At 35.2% G+C, this 19,469-nt stretch overlaps 1 protein-coding gene across 7 annotated transcripts in view; it reads right to left on the reverse strand.

The window, feature by feature from the left end:
- Positions 1 to 753: 753 nt before the first annotated feature.
- FoxP (forkhead box transcription factor P) overlaps positions 754 to 19,469 on the reverse strand; it is a 56,858-nt gene continuing 38,142 nt past the window's right edge. For 2 of the 7 annotated variants that reach the window (XM_076130937.1, XM_076130942.1), the window contains 16 exons: positions 14,559 to 14,647; positions 14,019 to 14,127; positions 13,547 to 13,759; positions 12,243 to 12,354; positions 11,536 to 11,670; positions 11,058 to 11,166; positions 10,644 to 10,822; positions 10,296 to 10,373; positions 9,870 to 9,914; positions 9,521 to 9,597; positions 9,091 to 9,192; positions 6,046 to 6,227; positions 4,537 to 4,612; positions 4,126 to 4,217; positions 3,600 to 3,745; positions 754 to 3,382 (listed from right to left, as the gene is read on the reverse strand). In XM_076130937.1, the coding sequence (XP_075987052.1) occupies positions 3,219 to 3,382; positions 3,600 to 3,745; positions 4,126 to 4,217; positions 4,537 to 4,612; positions 6,046 to 6,227; positions 9,091 to 9,192; positions 9,521 to 9,597; positions 9,870 to 9,914; positions 10,296 to 10,373; positions 10,644 to 10,822; positions 11,058 to 11,166; positions 11,536 to 11,670; positions 12,243 to 12,354; positions 13,547 to 13,759; positions 14,019 to 14,127; positions 14,559 to 14,647 (1,908 nt within the window). In that variant the 3' untranslated portion in view covers positions 754 to 3,218. Of the gene's footprint in view, positions 3,383 to 3,599; positions 3,746 to 4,125; positions 4,218 to 4,536; positions 4,613 to 6,045; positions 6,228 to 7,983; positions 8,133 to 9,090; positions 9,193 to 9,520; positions 9,598 to 9,869; positions 9,915 to 10,295; positions 10,374 to 10,643; positions 10,823 to 11,057; positions 11,167 to 11,535; positions 11,671 to 12,242; positions 12,355 to 13,546; positions 13,760 to 14,018; positions 14,128 to 14,558; positions 14,648 to 19,469 lie in introns of all 7 variants that reach the window. The other 5 variants (XM_076130938.1, XM_076130939.1, XM_076130943.1 and 2 more) reach the window with 5 other exon arrangements.

Below are 19,469 nucleotides of genomic sequence, written 5' to 3' on the forward strand. Positions count from 1 at the left end.
GTTCAAGTTGTTTAGCTGCAACTATAACTAGGTTAGATAATAATAGAGTTACCTACGTTCTCTCGCTTAGCGGCGTAACTGCAACCTCGGTGACCTTTTGATATGATTATCATTGCGTAAAACATAATATAATATATATTCGGGATTCCCCTCATCAATATATATAGTGTTGCAAAACAATGTATTTATGGGAAATAACATTGTATAGATTGCTACTCATCGGCCTTTCTTTTCTTTCTAGATGACAAATGTAGCAATTTCCCTGTAGGATCTTGACCTAACTAACTGAGAAGTCTGCATCTAAATTTAAAAAAACGAACATTGGACAATTAACAAACAACAAATAACAAATAACTGAGAAACATACTTATATAAATAGATAAATCAAAAGGCTCTTATTATATGGGTGTAACTGAATTGTTACATTCCTCTTTATGTCTCTAATACCAACCAAGTAATTCGTTTTGATGTTCACATCTAGTATGGGGTTAATCTTGGGTATCATTCGTGAGAGTGAAGACTTTAAACACATTTCAGACTCCCATCAGGCACCGCGCAGACCAATTGCATTCAAGTAATGTTTTAAAGAACTAAGCATGTAAGGTTTTACCCCGTTTTTTCACGATTAGTACAAGTAGAAATCATTTCTAACATAACTTCTTCTTGTTCTTAATAGTATTAGTGTGCTGCCTGGGATCCCAGGCCCAGGCTCGGGTCAGCCGACCGTATAAAGGAATCAATAAAACAAATAACTATTGTAATGATTTCGTTTAATACAACACTAAGTATAATTTACAATGATCAATAAAAGTATGCGTTGGCTCAAGCCTCACTGAACAAGCACTCGATCGGACAAACGGAACGCAAATACAGGCGCTTCACACTACACCGCGCGTGGTCGCAGCGGATCGCACCCGATCGTATACAAAATGACGAACACTTTTGTGCATAATAATATTATTACTAAAGAGTACTATTTCAATACTCATCTCGGATGCGCTGCAGCCTATAAAATGAATTTGTAACAATAAAAAATATACTTCGTTTCGTAAATCATACAAAAATAATAAATGTATCAATTCCAAACTGTTATTTTTCGTGCATATTTTGAAATACAACTATTAATGAATATTGTACTTAATTTGTTTCGTTTTAAACGCATCTCGGTTTGAAGATAAACTGCGTTTAACACTGTTAGTCGGTTCACACGTATTCGTTCAGATAAACTAATAAAATAAAAAGTGTGTGAATAGCATAGTATTACAGTATAGTATTTCTGTAATTTAATATAATTGTATGGTGTAAGTAGATTTTTTAATAATAATTTAGTTTTGTGAAATAATATATGAATACATTTTTCTACCACACATCTATCATTTTGTCTAATGTATAGTTTAATCACTATTTTATTTAAGTGTTGTCTCAAAAGAGTTGGTACCTATGTAACGAATGCGTGTGAATATAATGTAAGTCGAACTACGGTATACAAAGACAGTGTTATTACGAAACTTGGATTACCGATAGACCTAAGTTTATGCGTAACATGTTGTGATATAGACTCAAATCTATCGATAAATCGAGTTTTGTAATAAAGGTTAAGGATTCGGAATATAGTCTAGGCGGTGGTTATGTCTGTATACATATAGGCGGATAGGTACTGTTAGCTACAACTTCACTATTACAAATATTACCATTACCGCAGTCCTTCAGTACAATGAATAATTCGAGTAAAAGTTTGCAAATAATTTTACAAATGTGACACCTACTTCGCTAATGTATACGTTATTTAATTTCAAAGTTATTGCGAATTCGAATATACATTAACATACTCATTTTACAGTTCTACGTTACAAGTATACATACAATGTGTGATATGGTTATTTTCACTCTTTCCGATATTTTAACATCGAAAATATAACACAACACGAAAAAAACATACTTAAAAATATTCATAGTAAATGCAAAGTTGAAAAATGCACGAAAGTAAATTTCCAACGTAAATATTATAATCAGAATACAGTGAATTTATTTTAACTACTAAGTATTTATTTTACTATTTTTTTTTTCTACAACATGAACGATTTAATATGCAATAGTTAAGTGAACGTTTACACTCGTCTAAATATTTTACCATTTTTCAAAAAAGATTTATTTTTTTACAATTCATGATAAATATTTACATTCTAGACTTAATCTAAAACAATTCCTTGGAATCATAAAGTAATAGAAAAAAAGGTACCATTAAAAATGATGGCACACCATAAAAATAAAATTATCATTTATCTTAACATCAGATCGATAATCACAAAAATGTAAAATATATTGCGGTCTATGTGTTTTTGACAAAATTAAACGTTGAGATCTTTTCAATTTACTGAAAGTATGCACGAATAAACTGAAACGCTAGGCGTATATTTAACTTATTTTAGCATGCCAATAATTACTACTTATTGTTCTTATTACTTGTATATTACAAATAATGATTAAATATTTTTTATTTAAATATTGATATGGACCTTTTAAGGTTTATTTATCGTTGAATCAATGATTATTTGCGCAATCCGTTTCACCTAAATCTTCCTAACACTTACACGCTATACATATTACTAACAAGTAGAACTACCTCAGCTACCAAACCTAAGTGAAAACTAAAATATAAAAAAATCGTAAAACCTATAATACTTGAAAACCCCGTTAAAACCGGGTCAATTAAAAAATAAACAAAAAAATATTTGGTTAACTCTAACTTACAATTCCTCATAACGAGATCGTCCATGTTTGTTTATTATAAAAACTTCCAACAGTGAACACATTACACTCTCTAGAACACCATTTCTAATAACTTGAAATAGATCTACACCCGTAATTAATATAGTATTATATACTGTGATAATAAACGCCAAACACTCGAGTGTTTGTGAGTAAACAACTTTACACTTTTAGTTCACGTAACACTGCGTACACTACACTGACACTACGCTTAAGTTCAGGGCTTTACACTGCGCCCTTCACGCCTGTGACTACACACTCACTTGCGTAGCATGGCATCGTCTACGCCGCGTAGAGTCATCGCCTACGCCGCATACATAGCGTATCATACTGGGTACATTCTATCTTCTACGATGCGTACCTCTGGGAGCCGTGTAGACGGTTGACTACGCCATACACTGTCTACGCCGCGTACAAGTCATTGTCTACGCCGCGTGAAAGGCAGTGGTTTATTTGTCAGATCTCTGTTCGTTGAGGGAGAGGTTCTCGGCCTCGTCTTTGATGTGTGACATGGAGGCGCGGTACCGGTCGTCGGCGCGAGGGTAGTCGTCGTACGGACTGGTCTCGCCGGAGCGGTTGCTTGATGACTCCTTGTTGGAGTTAGAATAATCGCCTGTAGAAAGTAAATAACTAAAGTTAAAACATAAACCTAGAAAACAAATTATAAAGCTCTTCTACTGGAACTTTGCTAAACGATACGAGAAATATCGCTGAGAATGGTATCTGTTAATGAAATAACCAACATAATATTTAATTGTCTGTTTTGCGACAATAAACCCTTAATAGTAATATATAAACAACGTATCAATCGTTAGATAGTAGAATTATACCTTTGTTAGAATAATCGGATGCTTGCATCTCATTCTTGAGCGCGTATATGTTGGGCTTGACGTCCTGCGCGTCGCTGGTCAGGTCCTCGGCCTTCACGTCGTGAGAGGAACTGCTGCTGCCGTAGCCATTCATCATGGGAGCTCGGCTGCGGATCATTCAACTATCATTGACAACTACTCCTATGAACGCTAACTATAGTTAGAAGTTGAAACTGCCGATCACGATGGGTCCGGTTCAAGTCGGGTAAACTAGTTTATTCTATTTTATATTGTGGTGTTCTCCGTAGTAGCGGGGTTTGATAACGTAGACTAAATGACAAAATGCCAGTGGATTTCATTTAATTACACCTCTGCCTTCACCTTCGGGTATGGCGATGTTATTCGACAAGTAACTTATAAAGAAGGAAATGATTTATCTTTCAGTGAAATATGATCCCGGTCCACATAAAATAAATGAATATCATTGGACAACTCACACACGGTCATTAGATAAATCGATAGTTACGATTAATCAGTTAATGTGTACCTGTAGTCATCGTGAGACGACGGGTAATCCTCGGACTGCATCATGTGATCTTCGCCGGACATGTACGACAGGTTGCAATCTTCCATCATACCCTGGACACGAAAAACAATCATATTAATAACACAAGTTTTACAATTATGAACAAAAATACTTAGAAATTCCGCCAATAGCCACCTTTACACACGCGCTCTATCGCGCACGAAACAACAATCGCGCGTGAAATAGCGCACGTATAAAGGTTGTGCAAGGAAATGAAAGACTACGCGACGCGCTCATGTGTCAAGTCCGCAAAATGAAAATCGCGAGCGAAGACCGCGCTGCTTTCTCGATCCTAAGAACGTGCGATAGAGTGTGTGTGTAAAGGTGGCTAATAGCAGCAACGTCTGACTTCATTTTTTTATTAATATGTACCTGAAGGTTCCTCTTTAGTGCTTCACTGTATCCGTGAGGACTGGTCATCATCGGTGGACTTTGAGCTCCCATGAACCTAAGAGAATATCAACCATTATAATATTTATCAAACAAAAAAATCAGGCAGCTTGCAAAAACAAATCTTTTCTTATTATTTTTATTCAACTTTGACTCTAAGTAAAAATATTTATTTTGAATGAAACTAATTTTTAAATTTAAATGAAATAAAAATCATACCCCGGCCATTTCAGACCTCTTCCAAATCAACTTATAACTATTATTACTATAGTGATTCATGTATCGTGTTTAACTTGTGAAGTGTATAATTTTGAATTAAAGTCCAATTAAATGTACAAGTGTTCCAGTGAGTGTGTGTATGTGTGTGATAGAGAAAGATAAATAGAATAAAAAAATAGAAATTCGGAAAAAAGGCAAGCTTATCGAAAAAATGTTAGAAAAACACTGAACTAGCATGCGACAAGAATGCACAGGCAAAGCGTAAGAAGCATCACACTTACCTCGGGAGTTACATGCACAAATATTAAAAGATTGGGAGAAGTAAAAGATTAAAATATAATATTTAATCTTACTTGGGTATCCAACGACGATCCTTTACAATATATCGTATTAGATGCAATACATGCAAGTCATTGTAGACATAAACATTGTTTATAATCATCGATACACGACCGGCGTACCATCAAATGTAAATCAAAAGATTTCTCGTAATTACATCAGCAAAATATCGTTTAAGCTAAATCATTAAACAAGTTGTTTGTTTGAATGTGATGTTAAAAACTATTGCAAAACAATTGGTTATAGCTTCGCACTCTAGGAGTCTATGATACCTGCGTATGCTTATATTTCTAAAGCCGATATTTTAATTGATTTCAGTAAGAAATTATAGATTGTTAAGTTGATCAACTTCAAATAAAAAAAAATCGCGTTATGATGTCAATATTTTTTTGTTATTTTTTCTTATCTTCTTTATAAGAAATATAAGCAACCGCGCGTGTTGATAAATCGTCTATATTATTTAAACAATCACGTGTCTAGTTACAGACTAACATGACATGTTGAATTAATCTAAGCTTACACGGTGATACACTTTACAATAATGGTCAGAAACATCAAATCTAGTGTGGATACCGAGGATTATCTCATTTACTATCTTATTGATAATTCTCGGTTATTTTCATTTCACATACAAATAACGCTATTTTGGACGCGATCGTCCAACGACTCACGTTTATCTAAAATGTTACATTATTTAAATATCATATTTATAAACTTCATTAGAATCCTACAAAGTAATGATAACAATTTGTAATATACAGATTTAATTGTTAATCGATCTTTTCATTTAGATGTTTATGATTATTTTTTCAATATTGTGCTTAGCGAATTACAACAAAATAGTATTTGAAAAGAATGAGTAATCATGAACATCAGAAACGGTCGACTAAATTGATTCGTTGGACGGTCGCAGTGATTGGGCGGCGCCCTTACTGTGGCGGGTTGTGTCCGGCGGGCCCGGGGTGTCCGGGGGCCGGCTCGTACTTGCGCGGCCGGCCCCGGCTCAGGTGGCGTCTCTTCACGAATTCCGCGTCGTCCACCATCCAGAACGAGCCGAAGTCGTCCTCGTACCGCACGAAACATTTGTGCAGTGACAGGTTCGTCCGGATAGCGTTCTATAATTGCATCTCCGTTTAAATATCTATCATCCAATTATCTGTAATTCTTAAATTAGAGATTGTGCTTTCATTGTTTAGTAATTTTGTGAGAATAAGTTCAATAAATGAACAATGAAAGCACAAAAGATCGTCGTGGAGTGGAACATCGTACCATGCAGGAGATGACAGCCCCAGAAACCCAGAAGGACGGACAGGAAAGGAGGTTAATAGGCAAGCGAGAAAAACGTTATTGACCGTTTTGCCGAAACCCACGTACACACACATAAAACCTAAATACGAAAAACAATTTACATGACCTCACAAATTGGTGACGTCAGAACGAAAGCGTTATGACGTCACTCACAATAATCAAGAGCACACTACACAAATAATTACATATTCAAATCTGAAACGAGATGAAAACGTTTATTTACACAATAAGAGTTAGATACATTGCTAGGTTAGATAGAAAATATTTAAGAGAAGATTAAAATGTACCGAAAATGTGTATTTGTACAGTGTATTTATATTGTAGAAGTAGTTTGATTGAAATATTTTTGTGCTATTAATTAATAATCATTCGTAGTTATCGGTAAAAGTAATCGATATGTATACATTTTGTCAATTAGTTCTTCAATAGCATTCTTCAATTCTTACGAAGAAAAGCGTGTTAAGATTTTTGTTTTGTTTGGTGTATTTGATAGCAATAACTTTATTTATTGAGTAGTTCGTGGTTGTATAGTTACAAATAACTATACAAAATCAAATCATTTTACAAAAAAAATGTATTTTAATTAAGTGCAAAAATGCATAAGTTTTGCTCTCTTGGCTAGTATACAGATAAATGCTAGCCAAAACTTGGTTTCGAGTATTATTTTCCTGTATTCGTATCATAGAGAATTTGAATTGTTTAAGAGTTCCAGTTGATATAATGTTTAAGAAAGTATAAGAAAAAATGTGTATTTTGTATTTTGAAAATGTGTATTTATTCAGTTTACTTGTATTTTCTGTACAGTTTCCTATGTAGAGTGTTTCGTAATGTTGTGCGCTGTTTTCAAACAGTATATTTCATGTTCAGTATTTTTCATGGTATAGTAGAAATATTGCTTTATTTTGTTTGTAAAATATGGTGTTAGGAAAATGTTATTTAGTATTTATAAGTGTAAAATGTTGTGTATGCAATTGAAAAATATGAGTTTATTGTAAAGTGAGGTTCCAGATGTAAAGTGTTTTAAGTCATTTGCAATTTATGTTAGTTTGTGTGACTCATGCCCATAATAATGGAAAAGAGTGATAGACCGTGTTAATTTGTGAGTATTAATGACAGACAATTTTGTATTAGTATTTATGTTAAGTGTCGATTGTGATTGTATATAATTTAATATGTAAATAATGTTCTCAGTGCTATGTTATGGCCATGTAAAATGTCGTGATCAGCGTAGTTAGAAAAACAATGCATAACCATCACCAAAATGAAAATTTATATAAATTGTAAAGTTAACTGTGAAGTGTAACGTGAAAATTTGGTAAAGTAAATATTTGAAGAGTATAAATTGTCGGTCATGAACTTTGTAAAGTGAAATCTGTTTTGTGTATCTGTAAAGTGTAAAGTGATCGTAGTGTAAAATTGTGTAAAGTGTAAAAAAATTGTGTAAAGTTCAAATATGAGTCAGTGTAAATGTGAGCAGTGTAAATGGAGTTGAAGTGTATTTGTGTAGTGTAATGTGATGTTTTAGAATCGGTCTCAATGGCTAGAGGGCGCTCATGCGAGTACCCGGCGTGCAGGGGCGGCGGGTGCGCGTGCGCGGCGCGCTGCGGCCGGCGCTTGTAGAACTCGACCTCGTCCACCGTCCACACGGCGCCCTTCACGTTCTCCACGCGCATGAAGCACTTGTGCAGCGACAGGTTGTGACGCACCGCGTTCTGTCCCCCACTCAACCACTCTTTATTTGCTCACCACAACGCTAACGGACGATGCGCTATGCCCGCGGAGGCTCACATACCAAAATATAATATGTTTGTGTATTTTCTTACATCTCGACTTTCTAATGTTATATTTTTTTTATAAATTTATTTCTAATGTCATTATATTTTGACATGCACTGTTATTTTTCAAACCGAATCCTCTCATTTCAGTGATTTTCTTATTGCCGTTTCTTTAAGCTTTGTTGCCTTTTTCCAGTCAATGTAACGTCTTATCTGTTTGGTCTAAACATAAATATTTTCTACTGGGCGATGAGAATTCGATCAAAAACACAGTATTTAAGGAGTTTCATAGCGCATCGTCAATATCATAGATTGTATACATAGTACTAAAGAAAACATCTTATTGTTAAGTTTATACTTAATATTAAAAGCGTCTAACTTATTCATAAAATTAGAGCAATCTTCGACCGACAACACCTCAACGTTATACTAAGATTTTCCTCGAAATATATTTGAAACTATATTGTTTATAGTTAAGTTTATATTGTATGCATTTCAGAAAGATTTACTCATTAAGATTTAGGGTATTAATTTTTTTTCGTTTTGTTTTGCTATCGTTATAAGTTAAATCGTTTGAAATGCACTCTGTATCCTGTGCTTCACTTCTAATCGAAGATTACTCTTTATGGCTATGAGTATGAGAATAAACATTAATAAATCTGACTAAAGTTACCTTGTCTCTTTGCATTTCAACAGAAATGTCATTCAAAAAGAAATCATTAGTTTTTATATCTAGCTCTACACATAATTAATATTAAGCTTTCTTTGTAAAAACTTCAATTACAAATAAGTACTTGAGTAATATACTTTGATCATTATTTTCTTAGTATTTAATTAAAAAATTGTATTTTTCTTTAAATATATTTAGTTATATATTGATTATGTTAAGACATACCTTCCATGTGGCAGCGTTACGCCTGAAGTAACAGAATGTGGACTGGAACCAATTGTAGATCTCGTTCAGAGTCAGCTGCTTGTCTGGAGATTCTATTATAGCCTGAAAAATTAATAAAAATTGTTAAAACGATCAAGAAAGTAATAAAAGTCTTACATATTCACACTGTAATTTTTGTTTTAACTTTATTATGATACAATTTAGAGGTGTTATTTGTGTGGAAATGTAATTGGGTCTCAATTCACATCCTTGAGAAGAACCTTAAGATTAAAACAAACGTTTTGATAAATTATACATTTACTGACTAATTTTATTGGTTACGTAGTTTAAATTATAAAAAATATCAACTTTAAACAATGATGTAATACATTAAATTAAAAAATTGGAATGTTACTAGCAAATCGCATCAAAAGCTTTGATGAAAACTAACCTGTCGGATAAGCGACGCGTATGTGAAAGGAGGCCGGACGTCTGCTGTTTTGTAAAACTCGCGGTTACGCTGAATCTCTGAAAATGTATAATTATTGAATTGTAGTAAAACGTTTATATTGAATATTATAATTTTATTCACTATAAAAATACTTTAAAATAATTTGTCATTATAATCTTATATTACACAGGAATCAACGCGATCATCCAATTTTAGCCAAGTTTACTTAACACAGGTCCTCAATTTGCAGCAATGCCTAGTAAAACCTTTATCAAAATACATAATCATGTCAATTCCGATGTAACTTGAAGAAAAGAAGCAGACACTTTTCTTCTGATCTATCTTTTACCTTGTTGTACATCTAATCCAGCTCTTTCGAGCATATACGGAAGACCTTTTGGAAAGAAATAAGTTCATGTAGTAGTTATCTCACAACAATTGGTTTTTAACAATAACTCTGTGTTGTGGGACGCCTTTTGACAGAAAAAACTTTATAGAACGCATTTATCACCCTACCTTTAATTTAAGTCACTGTTGTTCAAAAATAATTAATAGTTTCAGATTGCTTGGAAGAATTTTCCGTTGTAAAAAAATCACATGACAATACATGTCATAAACACCTATGTGTCAAATTCCATTCAAATCTATCCGGTTCAAATAGAAACAAAAATATGTATGTAAGGTATATTCATTCTCAGAAACCTTGACATCATATTAGTATGATTGTCAATAAAAGAAATATCTTGCTGTCCTATTTAATGAAAGATCTGTTTACCTCCAGCAATGGCAACTCCTGATTTGTCGGAGACGCGGCGCCGCACTGGTCCTGGAGAGGCACCTTCGGCCGCTCCACCTGGTAAAGTAGATAATGTTTTGTTGTCATTTTACTGTGTATAGAACCCAGAAAGACGTACCAACGGATTTCTTAGAATTGGATAATGTCGGAAAGGTTGATAATTTCAGTACCAAAAACACGGACTGAACCACTAAAATTTATAATAATTAAAAATACACAGCATTTGCCAAGCCACAGGTACACGTGTTCTGACCACGCCCAGTCGTCAAACAAGTCAAGTTATCATCCTAATAATGTACACGTTTCTTTCTGTAGATGAGTCCTTACCATGGGAATGCTTAGCAGGGTGATGGGTGGTGTCCCTGGCGGCATGGAGGTGGCGCATCATGGCCGCCAGACGGTCTCGCTCACGTCGCAGCTGCAGCTCCAGCTGGGCCACCACCTGCATCTGTACTCGCGCCTGGGCTGCAGATCTATCGTCCAGGGTGTGAGCCGCCTCCAGATGTCTGTAACCAGTTTAAAATTTATATCAACTGTGAAAACCTTGCTATGTTCTGAAGCTGAAAACGCTGGTCTCTATTCTAACAACGTATTCATTCAACTCTCTTTCTTCCAACTCTATTTTTCGATAAACATATACAACATTTTAACAAAATCGTTTCTTGTTCCTTCATTTAGATTCGAAACAATAATATTATAAAATCGCATTCTCATATGTAATGAAAGTATAGAATCACTTACTTGAGGAATGCCTGATAGTCTTCGGCGAGGGCATCACAGCCGGGCCACTTGCAGACTCCGCGCCCGAACAAGGGATGCTCCTCCATCTCGCTGCCCCACAGCATCAGGCCTGAGAAGAAAGCAGTAATTTTATTAATATGTTACACGACAATAAAATATCCATAAGCAGTTTTCTCAGTGGAGCCACATCCTCTTATTTCTTAATTTAGAATCTTAGAGGATGAAATTTATCATATTATTTGGTGTCCCAGGTGAAATTAAAAAAAAAAGTTATTGAGTTTTTTGCAAATAAATTCTCAACAATTAGTTGAACATGGTTCTTTGCCAGTCCTGTCACCAGATGTATCCGTTACCGTGCCAAAGAGGTATGAGAGTGATGGAAAAAAGAGCTTAAAGCCATGACTATTCTTCCACAGAACAGTCACCTGAAATACGCTCGGAGAACATAATTGACAAAGACATTAAGAATCGTTCTGACCTGCGACATCCAACTGACCTGGCGGCGCATTGGGCGGCACGGAGAGAGGGCCGTGCATCAGGTACTGACGCTGTACCGCCTGAAGCTGCTGCACCAACTGCTGCTGTTGGGCTCCGAGCTGCTGTTGAAGGGAACCTGAGAGACATTGAGGACAACTTTGTCAATATACTGATCAAATGACAAAGATTGCGACTAATTGCCACTGTCTGCCTGTCTGCAAGTGTCTTCAGTGCTATTATGAATTATGGAACAAATATTATTTGCACTTTCCACGAATAAAATATGTTCGAGTCTAGTTATTTTGCGTGTTCGTTTTATGACAGTTTATCTAATTCCTCTTAATCTAAAATAGAATACTAATAAAAATACGAAGACAATGCATAACAATGATTTTGAATAAATTTGCAATTCTTAAAAAAAAACTAATTTAACTTTTTATTACACACCAACTCATCGCTCTAAGAGTTGCTCTTACGTCGCGGGGACTGTTACAAACATACAAACAACGGATACAACGTACAAACAGACCCAAAACAATTATTTGTTGGTCGCAGAAATGATTTTACCGAATGGGAATGGAACCCACGACCTCCCGACGTAATGGTAGCCGCGTGGCGACCTAAGCCGCGCAGTGATTTACGCTACCATTGCATTATAAGAGTAGGCCCTATTTGCCCTCATTTTCAATTATCATCAAAGATACTTACCGGGAGAGGTGTCGGGCGGCGGCAGATGCGATTGTGACAGCAAGTTGAGGTTGATCTGGTCCTGCAGCCGCGACTGCTCCAGTTGCCGCTTGGCTGCCTCCGATGTCATATGCTGATGTAAACAATGGTACATTTCAAAAATCTACCAAATTACTAATCACAAAACACTGATGAGTAGTAATGGAGAAAAAACATACTGCTAGTATGTCTAGCTTATTCTGAATCAAGTTTTTTTTCATGTAAATCTTATTTTAGACTCTCAATACGATGGCGATAAGACTGTAAGTAAACACGTTTTTTTTTCAGTAGATTGCAAAAATAAATGTAAGAATGTTGCTAGAATCTTTAACAAAAACGGTGGTTATCTATTTTAGGTTTTAAATTACAGGTCAAAAAAATACTCAAAATATTCAAAAACATGCAGTTCTCAGATGCAGACATGTATTTTTAAGGGGTCCTGCTTTATATTAACAAAATGTCACCAAATAATTACTTTCCTTAGTAGTTGTCCAAAGTTATAGTCTCTTACCAAAAGACCTGACTAGGCCTCACAAAATCTATGAAAGTAGTACGCTAACACCAGAGAATTAATCGTGGTCAAAACATAGTGAACTGAAGACCTGTTTTTTATCTTATTTTACAAAAAGACCCGTGTCTACAGATTTGATAATTAATAGGTGAGTAAATAATTTCTTCACAATAAAAAAAATCTACGGAATCATTACATACATAAATAGATTCTTACTTAACTGTCTATTATCTCTACATGAGTCGTCATTAACTACAATAAATTTATTTAAATTATCATTAACTTCATATTTGTATTTATTTATCCCCACATCAAGTTGTTGAGGAGAAACAAACAAGATCAAGATAAAACATCTCATGCGTTTGCACAACTTGTATTATTTACATATGTTGTTATAACAATATAATATACATTAATCTTTAGAACACTTTAGTTGTATAGTCATTATTTTCATTTGGTCGTTTTATCTTAAATGTCTACTATCATCTGCCAGTGATTTCGTTTGCGTGGAAAAAGATCATGAGGTAAAAGTATCTTATGTGAACCCAGGCTATAAATTACATATTTGGTTGTTATGTGTCGTCGTTCCGTTTTATTATTTAATTTAGTATCTGCATATTTAGCACGGTAAATGCTTAGATTGGCGACGGCATAGCTAGGCCAAGAATTAAGTTGGGAAATGTTAGAATTCAGAAACATTTTTAGTTTCCAGAAAGCTTAAACAAAGGCAAACAGTTTTAAATAGGAGTCGTGGAGGTATAATCTTTCTAAGTACCTGTTTCTGCATATGATGCTGATGGAAGAGACGCTGCTTCATGAGCGCCTGGAGCTGGGTGTGTTGGTCCAGCAGCTGCATGGCGAGGATGTCTGGCGCCACCAGCGGGAGGGGGGAGCGTGCCCCCCCAGCCGCGCCCGCGCTGCCCGCCGGCGACACTGGCGCAGGGCTCGAGTGAGCTGAACCCCCTGTAGGGGACGTCGGGGCTGATGCCTGTGGAAGTAACGGATTAAGTCTTCAAGGTTAGAGTCAAACAAACTTCAAGTTGCAGTTAAAAGTTTCTTTTATAATTATCAGCAATGTCATAAGCATCAGATATAAAAAGGATGTCTGGAGTGATAAATTTGACGCAAAATAAGATATCGGCTCTCTGAATATCAGATCACAATGTATAGTGGGGAAGTAATAGTCGATAATGAAAAGAAATATACAAAGAGTGGTAGAAGAATGGTGGCTTGTATGTTCCACTTACCCGTGCAAGAGCAAGCGGCTCATGATCACGTGGGGGCGAGGCGCGGCGCGGGGGCGAGCTGCGCCGGCGCCGCCGCGCCGCTTCGCCGCCCCACCTGCCGGACTCCTCCCTGAACACAAAATATTGTCTATGATTCAAATAAATCATTCAGTCCTTGCATGCACCTCGTCCCTATAACCCTACGAAAAAAAGGCTTAACGCGAATGCCTTATACAGTCCTGAAGGCAGCTGCAGCTCCATGCTATTCCGTTGAAACATGTTGCAGGTTATAAGACTATATAATAGGTAACAAGAACCTCCACTAGACAGACTAGGACTACAAATCACTAAAACCAATTCCACCAAATATGTAGGTTCTGCCAGAGCTCCCACAAGAGGGCAAAGTCTAGTTCTGTTTGCACCTATCATCTTATCAGGACAATTTTAGTGTCCTGCTCAGCGCCTTTTTAGCTGAGTAATCGAGAAATACCATACCCCATGTTTTTTGCAGTAAATCCTTAGTCTAGCCAAGGCTAAAAGAAAGTAATAGATGATCCTCACCGGTCCAAACACCGGTCCAGCTCGAATGAGTTGATGAGCGGCGGCTTCGCGGCGCCACCCGGGTTTGAGTTCAGTGCCGACTCCGGACCCTGTAGACAACGTGAGAATACAATTAAAATTAATAATGCAAACAAAATCCATAACTTAGAGTAGTTACTTTCGAAGGCATGGTTTTATAGTACTTATTTTATGGAAATAAAATATATGCTTTAAGAGAATCAACCAGCCACCCACGGCTTGGTTTCACTGAATTATCGTGTTTATGCAAATATATTAAATAGTTTGCAGTCTTCAAATATAATATGCAAAACGCACCCAAAAAATCAACCTTTCAGTACGTTTATTTCACGCTCCTAAAAAGTTACAACATTGTCTATGTCTAATACTATATAGAAGATTAGGAAAGCGAGAACAGGCGAGCACTAAAACGTACGTATAATAAAGAAAGTTATAAGTCAAGTGTTGCACACTTAGGTGCAGTTTTCACCCGTGTCGGTGTCATACAGTATGTTATTGTTAGTCTCCTACCAGCTATCGCTTAACGCAAACATATTTACACTATGAGGTCACCTACAGGCCCTGGTGAGATTTGTTTTCATAAATAACCAACCATATTATAAACATGAAACCTTACTATAAACTAAGATACATTTTTTTATAAACATCCTCTACATAGAAAAGTAAATAGTCTATGATCGACTAATTTTACTATTGTGATGGTATAACAATTGTAGTTTGAATAGATGTATTTAGAAAATATTATATGCCTTTTTGTCTTCCTTGTAATTTTGTAGCTAGACCTATAAGGTATTATGAACTAATATAACTATTCAACTTAGCCATTGAGTCACTATCAAAAATATTACTTATTTGGAGAACCCATTTTTAGAAATAACATGTTTTACTAGTAATGTCACTGTAAAACAAACAGACATACGTGAGTGTGAGGTTTCCGAGGATAATGTCGAGGACACAGCAAATTGGAGGAGGGAGATTAGAAAAGCTGACCCACAACCATATTATGTAATGCATCAATTTTTTCTCTTAAAATACAACTACCGTACTAAGAATTGAGCTTGTGTCGCGGGTACTTTTACAAACATACAAGAACGGCCACAAAGAACAACCAGACCCGAAACAACGATCACACAAATATTGCAATGCCTAAATAACTAGAAAGAAGCGAATTTTGTTACTCAAACTCATTTAATAAATATTACTGATCTAATTAGTCGCCGGTTTGTAAGGTAAAGCCAATGAGAGGAACTGGCAACAAAGTCTTGGGTCACTAGTAGCCGACGGGTATCTATAAATGTGAGTGAAGCAAAATATATTTGCAAGGAATAGCAAGCGCTGTTAACTGGTCTCTGTCTGCGTCCACAAAGACTAGGCGTGGTTTTATAAAAGCTTTAGAGAAGTTAAATACTAATCGACACTGGTACCCTTTTTTCAGGTCATCAGCATAGGAATTTTTTCAGGTCATCAGCATAGGAATATGCGAACGCTAAACTGAATTGTGTACCTGTAACGATTTTTTTACAATACTAGTATTTTCTATGTCTAGGCAATTTTTTTTGGGTCTATCCCCCTAGTCCCTTGACGGGCCTAGTGGGACTAAATAGTGTCAGTTGTCCCGTCACAGGACAACTCAAAGGGACTAGTCTGATAGACTAATTGTTCACTTTAAGATGGTATGAGAAAATATCCAAAATAATGAGATAAATAAACTCTGGTATTTTTATTCATTACTAGCTGATCCGCGCAACTTCGCTTGCGTCACAAAATTTTCCCCGTTTTTGTAACATTTTGCACTGGTACTCTGCCCCTATTGGTAGTAGCGTGATGATATGTAGCCTAAAGCCTTCCTCGATAAATGTACTATCCAACACTGAAAGAATTTTTCAAATCGGACCAGTAGTTCTTGAGATTAGCGCGTTCAAACAAACAAACAAACCAACTCTTCAGCTTTATAATATTAAGTATAGATGTATTTTTAAAGTGTAAAAGTTATTTATTTGCGCTTAAACATGACTAATGATTTTTTTTGTTTTATTTATGTTGCTAAAAATTAATTGCAGACATAAAATAATATAATATCATCTTTTTATTATGTTTAGTATTGCGAAACAAATTATTTTTGTAAATATGATTTTAAACCTACCTGTTTATCATAAATATCGTATAAAATGTATTTTTTCGGTCAAAAAATTGTAGGCATTGTTTATTTTTATTTTAAGAGTAGCTGCAATATTCTATTTTATTCGTGTGAAAATATTGGCCGTGATAAAATAGGTCCATGACATGATGAAAAAGAAGTTAGTTTAAAACTTTAAAAGATTATTAACAAAAATACCAAGTGCTTCATGATTTAGGTAACTATGAATTTAAAGATGACTGTCAAGAAAATCTTCGATGTGTCTTCAATTCTTATTAGACATCTCGACAAAGCATTTCAACTTTGTTGGCAGCCACACCTACTAATTCCGACTCCTCCGATATATATAGAGCTTTTTAAAACGATAGTGTGTAAGTGATCTACTAGGTAACTTTTAACTTAACCGAGGCTCACAAAGTACTAGTTTGTACGAGTCTTACGCATTTTTTTGTGTTAATTTTACTTGGCTATAAAGAAGTATACCCTTTACTATAATTAAGTTTCTACTGTTGCTTTGCAGGGAACGGGTTTCCTCTTGGAATGAGAAAGCAGTTAGACCTTAAATACACCACGCAGATTAAGTGAGGATTGGGGTCTTTGCATTCCTTCAAGAATGGCAGCAGGAGTTCCTTTAGTCTGTTCTATCAAAAAGTCTTTGACAGTTCTAAATTAGGTACTTAAAAAATAGTTGTATCGGAATACGCTAGAGGTGCTGTTTCAGATTCGTTATATTGAAAGTTACTTAGTCATTGATATTCGATACTGGTAAAAAATCGTCGCTGTGTTTCGGACATGCAACTTTTTTCATGATGATTTTTTTCACCATTTATGTACGTGGCAATTTCTATGATATTAAAAGCAAATTGCGTATTAGATAGAAACGTGAGTAATGTTGGGTGTTTATGTCCAGTGTTATTTGTTTATATAACATAGTAGAGCCGCGGGGTTACGTGTTGTTGATGCATGCAATAAACCATATACTTGTCAAACAATATGTACATTTATTATTAGGAATTTCTAAGTATTTCATATAGTTGACTCCTGCGATTCTGCTCATGAGATATTTTGATAAAATAAAATGTTATACAGTCAACTTGGGTAACTTTGAATAATTTGAACTAGTTTCGATATTTTTTTCGTATGAAACCAACACAATTGATAAAGATTCATATTAGTTTTGCAAACTTTTATCAATTGTGTTGGTTTAATATTTACTAGTTCAAATTCCCACGTAGTTAATTCTTTGCGAAAAATATGCCTAATTTTATGCCCAATATTTTTATCTCCTTTCTAAAAGTCTCTAAATGTTGTTTGCAATTAAAAAGCATTTTATTTTCTTTAAAAAGCTTTTGGAAATTGAATTTTATACTTTTACGGATTGTCCCTTGGATTCGTTTTTGTTGTAAAGATTTGCTTAGGATTGTACCGAAAATAAAAACTAAAATCCTGCTTTCATCCAAATCGGTTCAGCTGTTTTCACTTGAAAGTAGAACGAACAACTTTCACATATAACTATACGTAATAAAAAATGCCTAAAAAGAATCTAGAATCTGGCCTAGCAACCTAGGTACGTATAGCATTAGACCTGCCATATATTATGTTCATGACATCTAACCTCGCTCTAAACAATAGTTCCAAGAATTTTGTTTGTATGTTTGTATTTCGTCACGTAGCGATAACAATAAAACGTGTTATGTTATAATTACGCAGCACATTTTTTTGTTATTATAACATTATTCTTTTGAATTATTGTTATTGTTTATTGCACGTAATAACATCCACACGTGCTCTATATCACAAATATAGAGTTTCTTAAAGTCTGATTGATTTGAATACCCTAGAATTTTAATTTTTACAATATCAAAAACCTATCTGTACATTTATAAAATTTAATGCTTTATAGTCCGAAAGGTAATATTTAAATGTGACTGTCGATCACAATTCCTTATAATAATTATTTCGGTTTTCAATTTTCAATGTCATGAAAAGTTACCTGAAGTTTAGTTTAATAGTTTGTATTACATGCCTGCCCACTATTACATGAGACTAGGATTATAATTCGAAACTTACTGCATTTTTTCTCTCTCGAAACTCTGCATACTCTTATAAGTTAACCGGCGTGATGTTACAAAGAAAAAGAACTCTTCCGCTTAATCCTTTTTAAGTTAGGCGTCATAAAGAAATGCCTCAAGAAAAAGCTAACATGTTTCGACCTGTCTTTCTTTGCTTTAGAACAATTCATGCGTTGAAGGTTTATATTGTTCAGTCATGAGTCAGACATACAAACATACGGAACAAACGTAACAAATACTCGCTTTGTTTCAATAAATCGTTGCTAAGAATGAATACAATGTTTTAGCAGATGCTGATCTAGTTTGAAAGCAGTTCAATCCACCCGAAGGCACCTGAGATCTCTCTGGGAGACCGTGACTATCTTCTATGACGATGATTGCCGATTTTTACGTATTTTTAGAAGCCTGTATTGGTTTTGGTCTGATTGTGCTTAAGTTTAATGAAAACCACTGAAAGTGGACTCCTGAGGATTGGAGGCTCACAACGGCAGTAAAATTTTAAATTTTAACTCCAAAAAGTGCGTGAGAGATATTTATCACCTAAATCAAAGTAAGAAGAAAACATCGTGGTGGAATCTGGTGCAGTAAGAGCCTTTCAAGAATTGGTTTAAAGCTGGGGTTCCCAAACTTTTCTTAGTCCAGGACCACTTTTATATTATTCTTGTTAGCAGGGACTACTATGCC

This window comes from Anticarsia gemmatalis, chromosome 25 (genome assembly GCF_050436995.1).
Source record: "Anticarsia gemmatalis isolate Benzon Research Colony breed Stoneville strain chromosome 25, ilAntGemm2 primary, whole genome shotgun sequence".
Taxonomy (NCBI): Eukaryota; Metazoa; Arthropoda; class Insecta; order Lepidoptera; family Erebidae; genus Anticarsia; species Anticarsia gemmatalis.